Raw genomic sequence first — 9,723 nt, 5'->3', positions numbered from 1 at the left:
ATATAGCATGTAGTTTGTTTAGAAAATTAAATTTCTTAAGCTTAACGCTAGAGCTTAACTTCCTGCCTGCAGAAATTACAGCAATGTGCCGTTTATAATCGCCATGGCTCATCGAGATCGGTGAGAATCGCTTCTTCGACACGAACAGAACGGCGAAGAAGAGTTCCAACTGAATAAACTGTTTCCTCGCTTATATCTCCTTTCACTTTTTAAAAATTTCTGCTCGTTGCTTGTAGGAACAATACACTGTGTCAATTGGATGGTAATATGAATGCGTCTTTATATTCTGCAGGTATATACAAGCGTATTAAACGTGTTATGTGTGCAGCGTGTAACATCATTGATATTTACTCGAATCGTACGATTCGAACTGATAATACTGATTTCAAGTATAAAAGTGAAAAATCACTTATCACGTAGAAATGCGCGCTTTCGTTTATGAGAAAACGTCGATCAAGTTGGTCGGTCAGTTGGTTCGATGGATTAAATCGTCCCCAGTGATCACGATGAACCACAGTCAATTAATTTCTTAATGAAAAACATTGGCGCGTCGTGACGCATTTCGAATAGTCGAGTAAGGAAATTTAACGATTCATATAGTGGTCCTAGTGCCTTTCTAATCCAGCTTCAGAGCTGGCTTAATCGATTTTTCTCGAACAAAAGGATCGATACATTGAACGCGCATAAGCCGACCTTCGATCGATGTTTGATTTATTCGAATTACGAAATCTCAAAAGTGACACGATCCTATTGAAATTACACTCGTTCGACGCTTACTAAAAATGCATTTGAACTCGCGTATGCTCGACTCGTTGTGATTCCAACGTCTTCGAATAAATCAGCAGTGCGAATCAGCACATGGACGTTTAACATTTCATACCGGATAAAATCACGTGGTCGCAACGGAATTCGTTGTGCTCGTCGCTTCTATCTCTTCGACGTTTCTTTTATTCGTGAAAGGTTCGCGCTTCATGCATTTGCAACAGATCGCTAGCAAACCACGCATAACATTTGCTTCTTCTCGTTCGCTTCATTCGCTACTCTCAACTTGTAAGCGAATAAAGATGAAAACGTCGAAGGAAGAGACAGTTGCTCTACAGACAGAAGCGAGAGAGGTTTCAACTTTTACAACGACTCGTTTTCGTGATATATCGGCGATGAAGTTGAACAACACAAGTTCCACATTGACACAGACAATCCAGAGAGACGATGCATTACCACACTTCGCATTTGTGAATCGGATTCATTCGCGATTCTTCGGGACAGTTGAATTCAGATGCGAACTCCGGCAGATTCGAGAGTGACCCTATCACTCTGTATTTTGGTGGACAATGGGAATCTTTCTCGATTTGGAGAGCTATCGCCTCGGACATCACGGAGGAACACCAAACCTGGTAACAATAAATTATTTTTAAATTCATCCCATTCTTTCTTTCTTTAACTTAATCCCTTAATGCACAATCTTTTCGTTCGTTTATCGACGAAGATGATTAAACTTGAAAATCACAGATGGAGAGTTATCAAGGAATACTTTAAACAGTTAAAAGCGAGAATATGCTGTCAGATCCAAAAATATAGTTAACAATATTTTGTAGAAGTCATGGATATAAGATAACGACAATTTACCTGGGCAAAATTCACGAAAAATAATTGTCGATGCGTCAAATTAAGACCAGGTAAAGGTAGTTGATCTTTGTAGCTTCTCGGCGTTGAAAGATACGCGTGATACGCTGCTTTGAGACCACCATTGTCCGCAATATTTTCTCCTAGAAGAAAACGATTGCGATATCGTTAAACTGCGAATTTCTATACATTTGTAAGAGATTTAAAAACGTAAAAATGCATAGAATACACACGATAAATACTCATTGTAGAGTATTTAACGGGCAATGCAATTTTTTCACTAGATCCTACTTTTTCAGTTGTATTTGTAAAAATATGAATTTTCACATATATACATATATCCGTAGTAGTCTAATAATTGTAACTGACCCAAAGTTTGTCGTCCGTTTACGTGTCGACCATGTATCTCAAAATTGCTGTACTGTTCCACGAAACACTCTGTTCTATTTTTGAATCTCTCTATCGTAGCGTTGTTCCACCATTGATGCAAGTTTCCGTGCAAGTCGTATTCTCTTCCTAGTTTGAAATAATCGATAGTCGATCGCATCGAATCAAATAAAATCAAAATGAAAATACAACGAAACCTCGTTTATACGAACAAATTGCCATGCTCAATTTCAGCTATACAAATTTACGGCTAGGCGTTTGCCATCGGGAAAGGTTGAGCGCAACCTCGATCGTACGAACGTGTATTCTCCGCCTTGTTCGGATAAATGGGCTTCTGCTTTACTGGCGTAGAAACATTTGAGAACACGTCATACCTTGATCGTCGAATGCATGGGTCAGTTCGTGTCCCATGACTACTCCTATACCACCAAAATTCAAGCTATTAGGATTCTCCATGTCATAGAATGGACTTTGTAGGATACCAGCGGGAAAAACCATCTGATTTTTCGTAGGCCAGTAATAAGCATTCACCGTGGGAGGTGTCATTATCCAAGTGGTTTTATTCACAGGCCGATCGAGCTTCTCTAGATTTTTCCGCAAATTATACTTATTCACCCGTATATTATTTTGAAAGTACTCGTTTTGTTTAACTACTAAGTCCTTGTAACGCTCGTCGAGTTCATTTGGACGTAAAATAAAATCAGGAAAGCCGACCATATCGGTGATCGCGTTCGCCTTCTCCTCGGCTTTCCTTCTCGTTTCCGCGTCCATCCAATCGAGATTTTTCAGATTCTTGATAAAAGCTTTGCGCACTTGATCGATCATCTTCTCCGCCTGCAATCGATTAGATCGCCATTTAAAGTGGACATTGTACGAACGCGTGCTCCTCGGAGCACGTATATCTATCATCATTGAAAGATACTGAGTGTAAATTAACCATGGGTTTGCTCTTTCCATGGAAAACTTCTCTAACGAACATCGCACCGATCGCAAAACCCATCGAGTTATGCGTATCACTGACGCAATAACGCCATTGCTCCTCGCGGCCTTCCGAGCCGATCAAAGCTTTCCTCAGCCCCTTGTAAGCGTCGCGAAACGGTCTCGACAGGCAGGCAGTTAAAGATCTCACGGTTTGCCAAACCAGATAATTATTCAGTATCCTGTTTGGGAGAAAAGAGAAAGAGAAAGAGAAAAAGTAAAAAGAGAAGAAGTTTGGAGGGTAAAAGGTAGAGAGATGGGTCGAAACCTAACTCGTAGACTTACGAAACACGAAACTTTTGTTGTCAGTTCTCGAGATCGTCTGTTTTACTAACAACTGAAATCTGTCAATCCCTGTAAGACAAATTTTGCTTTCGGAAAATCAAATTATCGCGAAATCGTACTAATCGAAACGAGCTCCAATGTGTAAGCAGAAACTCAACCGACTCGTTGTTAGATAAATAAGAATATTTATATAAATTATCGTCCGGGTATCGGGAGTTTCAAATGACATAGATAGCATAAAGTTTCGAGTTGAAAGGTTCCGAAAATAGTAGAAAGTTTCGAGTTTCCTGGGTTTCCGAGGTTTCGAAAGGTCCCATCCCTACTAAAAAGTAAAAAGAGAATGACAGGATACGTGATAACCAGCGTAGGCTTTCTAGAAAATACTTACACTTTCCCATCGTTCGTTTTGTTGTACTCTAATACCAGCTTGGACAATTTAACGAAATATTCTGGAGCAAAGTTCACGATCTTTGTCTGGCCGGTTACTTTTTTGTTAACGAGTTGCGTCGCATTTTGAAAATAGTCTACCCAGGACATCTAAAATTAATTGAATGGCTATAAAGATAGTAAAGATACGGTAGAACCTCCGTCAAGAGACTTATATCTTCGTGATAACGTTTGCTTTTCTTTACCGTCTCATACCGTTTGTATAGAGACGTTCGGTTAATCGAGAATCTACTGAATTTATCGAAACTGCGAACATAATAATTTCACGACAAAACTGCGGCAGAGGCATGAGAGGAACGTGGCAGAAACGCGATCCGAAATACTTACGAAAGACGCGTTATTTTGCAATTCATCCAGAGACATCAAGTTGTAAAGCTTTTCTTTATCTCGGTGATCCTCCGGCGGTGTCATGATCCGCGCCAATTCCGTTTCAAACTTTATCACATCGTTCATCTGTTTTCTGGTCGAATTCGCCTCTCCGCCAAGCAGCACGCCTATCTGCAAACGTGTACGAGTACCTGTACTCGATTCACCGGTTACAAGATTACAAGGTGCCGAAAAACAATGGAATCGAGATAAACGAAACGCAAATCAATGCCATTATACCTTCGTCATGTATTCCAAATACGCAGCCAACACTTTACTGTGTTCGGTGACGTTCAGGTAATCGTCGGCGGTTGGCAGCGTCAAACCTCCTTGATCGATCTTGAAAGCGTAAATCGTTTCGTACAATAATTGTATTATACATATACATATGTATAGGTCATTATACACTATGTTATCGTGTTATTGTACTATACTTTATGATATGTTACATACTAATATATTATACCATTGTGCAATTATATGGAGTTGTTTGGAAAATTTATAGCGTTTTTGCGGTGAAATCAATTCCGCATATCGCATATATATTTTGGCGAGATTTCAATAGAATTATTTCCAATTTGATTTTTGAAAGATCCATCCTGGTATCTTACTTGTATAATGTGCCTGCTACTATTTCGATCGTCTTCGTTTACCGCCCACGTAAATAAACCATCCATATTGTAAACATTTTGCAGAATATGCATACTGTTTTGCAACGACCACTCGCTTAGATTGAATTTCCCAGAAATGTTCCAGCCACCGATAGAATCCAACAAGTCCAGCATTGGTTTCGCGCCAAGCGATTCGATCGTGTCGTTTGCGTCCATACACGAGAGGAAATAATATTTTGCTTTCTTCTCGGCCTTCGATTTCATTTCGGCGAATGGTTTTTCTACGTTAAAAGGGGAAAAAATGAAGGGTAGAAGCGAGTCAGAGTGGAAGTTCCAACCGATTTCTTATGATCGAGGCGCTTTCTGTAAAAAAAAGTAACGTGAAATTCGACCTCGGCGTTTCGAAACACGACGTTTAACGCTATCTATAGACCCTTTTTCCAAAAAGCTCCTTGATCACCAGAAACCTACGAAGGGTTCAGTTTTTTTTTTTTTTTTTTTACCAAGAACATTCTTTACAACCAGCTGATTGTCTTGCTCGAACTTATCGAACGTTCCCCACATGCTGTTTCCATCTGGTATGGGATTCTTCTTGATCCAACCACCGCACGCGTACTCGTAAAAATCGTTACATGGATCGACCGAATGGTCTATGCTATTTATAATGGAAGCAGCCACCGTGACACAGTGCTCGGTTAAACAGTGTGTACCATCTAAAACAAAATCAACCACTTTTCGAAAAATAATAATTCATCGATAATACCCATTGACGGATTAACGATATACAAGTTACAGATCGTGCGCTTTCTTTTACCGATTTCACGGTATTTAGAATTTACGAGCGAGGGAAAGCAAAGATGTAACACGATAAGGGCAGCGATAACTAGAGATTCGTTTTCGTTAAAACCACACAAGAGCATCGTCTGAAAATACAATCGTCATTACCGAGATCGCTATGATAGATGACCTAAGACTCTTCTACAGTACCGATATCGATTCGTGCAGTGACGTTACGTTACGGCGTATTATCCTGCGACCTAACGTTTTGGAATCGTCGTTGCACAGCTTACCTTCCTCGTGCGAAGTGACACGAAGTATTTGCGCTTTTTCCCAGCCGTTTTTGCTGCTGATGATTATCGACAGCATCACGACCATGATCAAAAGGCCCACGCAAATGATAAAAAGACATCTTTCGAGCAAGCTCCTAGCTCTCCACAACGAGATTCCCTGAATACGAAAAATACATACGAATAGATATACAGACATAGCTACAGCGTGGCTCCAGAATGGTGCAAGTAATAAAATCGAGAAGCTCTCAAACGCGACTTTCGCAAAAACAAACATTACTATTTCGCTGTCTTTTATTTTCGTCTTGTTCCGAGCAACGGAATCTCTCTAACTTCGCCTGTACCACTTTAGAGCCACGGCGTGTTGTATGTAACAACGTGTAGATTATTCTCAAGCCGCTGCACTATTATTCGCAAACTTATCACTGTAACGTTAGAATCGTCGCTCGTAACTCGCGTTACGCGCCTTCATCGCGAATATCTATCGATGGCTGACTCGAAATCTCGCAGCCACACGTGTACGAGCACTTTATTATCTCGATTAAATTGCTTCACTTTCGTGTAGAAACCAACCGAATTGTATCTGATGTGCGTGGCCGACGTGCTGATGCCTTCGCTGTTCAAAGCTACGGAACCAATGCTACTGCTGTCCTCGTCCTCGAACTCGGCCTGCTTGTACATCATCATCTAAGACAAGACCCATAAATAAGTTGAAACATCGTCATCTAGAGACATAAATACATTTTATAGTTGCTAAATTTTCTTCTTATTCGTCATAGATAGGGACGTCAGTGTGCAAGGGCAAACGATACTTTTTTCTATAAGCGCTGACACGGAACGACTTTACCGAAGATAAAATAACGTTAAACCAGTCTCGTTATTACACAATAGTTGTCGAATACCAGATAATGTAATTAATTACTCGCGAAGCTTTTTCAAAAAGTCTCGCGGTACGAAACGAATGGAAACATCGCGTTGCAAATTAAAAACGTGGATTGATGCAGAATGTACGTATAAGTACTTGGACCCGACACAGAAGAGGCGGCAATGTGAAAATTCAGTGGCGAAATTGCCCGTAGCGATACATTTTTAGACTAAAACTAAAAATACACAACGCCGAGCGAGCCTTAAATCGAAACAAATACCTGGCTTTCGCATACGGAAATTAGACGAAAAATACGATTGTTCGTCAGAAATCGCGTACGGAATAAACATACTGAAATCATCGACTTTAATTTTATCTACGAATGGAATTGAATAGAATCAGCAACGACATATATTCGATCCCCCGCGATATTCTCCAATTTAACAGCAATTTGTATAATATTCGCAATTACGTTACATTACGCACGCCGATATTCCAACAACGAGGAAAGCTTCCAATGTCACCGTTTCAAAAACGAAAGTAAAAACAATATACACGCATCGGTGTACGAAATCTGGAGCGTGATACAAAATTGATTAAATTGAATTTTCATCGCGCGTTAAATTTCACAGGGTCTATAATTGTTCACAGGGTCTATATTTATTTTTCAATCTTACTAATTTTATTCTACAACAAAAAAATGTTATTGAAATTTTCCAATGTTTCGCGTGACACGCAGAATACACCCGTAAAAGGTTTCCATTTCCGTGTACATACGATGAGCTTTCTACTCGCTTTGTTTATGACAACGAAATTCAAATCGAGATCAAGCTGTGCATCGAATGAAATTACAACGCGAACAGTCGTCTTTCGTTACCTGACGTATAATTAATAGAAAGGTACATGGCAAATTTGCACTAAACGCGTAAACATGCGTAAAAAAACATCGGAAATATTCGTTACGCTATTTACAAGACTCGAAACAAATTTCGGATTAAATTCCATTTCTTCGATCGTGTTCATAAAAATGGTGAATTTGCATAAATATCCGCAGTCTAGCGATATTGGCTTAACAGGTTCCGACTGACCGAAAATCTGGTTTTCCTTGAACGAAAGCGAGATCAAACAATGGCTGACGAAAAAGAGAAGCAACGATGAGAGACACTTTGTGAGAGAAACACGACGAACGTTCGTGTTAAAACTGCAAGCTGGTTGCACGCGGCAACTGCACGCGTGCAAACATGAGGATCTGAAGAAGCGCGCGCACGCGTCTACAATCGAGTTGCTTGTTTCGTCTCTGACCTCCTAGCAGGAAATAGACACTTGTAGCCTCGTTAATACGATTAGAATGCTTTTCGTCTCGCATTGTGTTCCGCTATGTTCACGACACTCGCGTTTGAAGAAAAAGAGCTAGCCAGTCGTTTCCCTTTTAAAACAATTGTATGGCGAACGTCTCGTCTGCAACCACCGTTCGACGTAACCGCTTTCCAGCTTAAACATCGATATAAAAGTCTGACGATTGGAGGGCTCGTAAAAACCTCCCTCTAATTTCTCTTCGATTTCAATCTTTTCAAATGAAGCATTACAGCGAGCATACAGGTTGCCTCTTACGATATCGATTCCATCACATTCCGAATATTATTATCTAAAGGGCTGACAAATCCAACGAGAATCGTATTTATTACGAGCGTCTTGCACGCACGATTACTCGGTCTCACTAGTTGTGCAACACGATAATTTTGATATTACCTTTTATACTGCGTATTTCTGCGTGTCGTACGATACTAACAGAACGTATCAGTGACATAGTATTATCGAGCGATAACGAGAGAAACATTATTCAGACTCGCGCGCGTACCATATACATACAGGCATACGATAATACGCAAGATAACATCAGTGATCGATTATGTTTACTGTGCACACGATCGTCTTGCGTGAAATTCAGGGCCAGAATATGCGACTCATAATCCAAACCGATTACCGCAGGTTCTATCTTTGCTCAACCGCAGCTACGGTATATAAGTACAACGTTGACATTCGGAAGGACGAAAAATGGTGAAACGTAAGGAGGAGCCGGTGGACCGTGTTTCCAGCATCGATGGAATCGATTCGATCCAAGTTCATCCGTGTCATCCAACTCGGGCCAACTTTCTCCCCATCTGTATTTTTAACGCGTACAATCACTCACCTTCACCGACATCTTGCCCCGCACGATCGCGTAATCACCAATTCGCGCACTATCACCTTACAAATTTATCGATTCACTCTGCCGAGCACGAATCCTAGCTTGGACGACGAGAGGGTTTCTGACAGGCAGGGAGAAGAGGGAAAGACAGTGCGATGGAGCGGAATAGAGGTGGACAAACTCAATAGCAGAAGACAAATGGATAGAAAATGAAGTAGAGGAGAGGTATTGCTCGAAACTATACCCTCGAAACTATAGTCCTCGAGATTATGACATTTTCCAGCGTTTTCCTCGGCCCAGCCGCTATATCGGCCTTCCTAACTTTCCGTGGCTCTCTCTTATGGGGATGCTTCGACGCACCTCAACCCCTCTACCTATCTTCTCTCAATATTGATTTCCTCCGAGCCTCAGTGCACCTGCCATCTTTTACCGTCGCGTCGCCTCGTGCCGGTAACTACGCCGTTTACCATTCTAATCTAACTATAGTAATCCTTTTCCAATTCCTCTCTATCTCTGCGAATTTGATAAAAAAAAACGTGTCGTTGTACTTTTCCAATCAATCGTATATCACGCGATCATACCGGTTCCTACGAAGCCTACTCTTGTTTCCGTTTATTCTACTTCTTTCTCTCTCTCTCTCTTTCTCTCCTCTATCTCTCTCTCTATATATATATACAGGGTGGTTGGTAACTGGCGGTACAAGCGGAAAGGGGATGATTCTAGGCGAAAAAAGAAGTCGAAAATATAGAATAAAAATTTTTCATCCGAGGCTTTGTTTTCGAGAAATTTAGATCGTTGTCTCGATGGAAAAATTACAAACAAAAAATTTTATTCTATATTTTCGACTTCTTTTTTCGCGTAGATTCATCCCCTTTCCGCGTGTACCACCAGTTACCAACCATCCTG

General features: G+C 40.7%; 1 protein-coding gene across 5 annotated transcripts; it reads right to left on the bottom strand.

The window, feature by feature from the left end:
* Window positions 1-213: 213 nt before the first annotated feature.
* On the bottom strand, window positions 214-9,217 carry LOC117231766 (endothelin-converting enzyme homolog). Of its 5 annotated transcripts, none has more exons than XM_033490495.1 (13): window positions 8,821-9,192; window positions 6,338-6,451; window positions 5,768-5,924; window positions 5,201-5,428; window positions 4,698-4,978; window positions 4,327-4,425; window positions 4,048-4,218; window positions 3,662-3,810; window positions 2,948-3,170; window positions 2,385-2,844; window positions 1,993-2,139; window positions 1,627-1,766; window positions 214-1,391 (listed from the first exon to the last, which is right to left on the bottom strand). In XM_033490495.1, the coding sequence occupies exons 1-13, from the start codon at window positions 8,830-8,832 to the stop codon at window positions 1,215-1,217; spliced, it is 2,358 nt and encodes a 785-aa protein (XP_033346386.1). In that variant the 5' UTR covers window positions 8,833-9,192; the 3' UTR covers window positions 214-1,214. The 5 variants fall into 5 exon arrangements, with proteins under 5 accessions (XP_033346386.1, XP_033346394.1, XP_033346423.1 ...); XM_033490503.1 differs by having other exon boundaries at window positions 1,215-1,391; window positions 9,062-9,217; XM_033490532.1 differs by having other exon boundaries at window positions 1,215-1,391; window positions 5,201-5,410; window positions 8,821-9,191.
* Window positions 9,218-9,723: the final 506 nt, after the last annotated feature.

Source organism: Bombus vosnesenskii, unplaced genomic scaffold, assembly GCF_011952255.1.
Source record: "Bombus vosnesenskii isolate JDL3184/JDL3185 unplaced genomic scaffold, Bvos_JDL3184-5_v1.1 scf7180000013263, whole genome shotgun sequence".
Taxonomy (NCBI): domain Eukaryota; kingdom Metazoa; phylum Arthropoda; class Insecta; order Hymenoptera; family Apidae; genus Bombus; species Bombus vosnesenskii.
The sequence above is the reverse complement of the archived record's forward strand: the minus strand, read 5'-3'. Positions and strand labels throughout refer to the sequence as shown.

Coding starts and splice junctions, on each gene's coding strand:
- LOC117231766 (XM_033490495.1), bottom strand. Junction 3,171..3,661: donor AAAACGAACGATGGGAAAGT/GTAAGTATTTTC, acceptor TCTCCCAAACAG/GATACTGAATAATTATCTGG. Junction 1,392..1,626: donor TTTTCGTGAATTTTGCCCAG/GTAAATTGTCGT, acceptor TATTGTTACCAG/GTTTGGTGTTCCTCCGTGAT.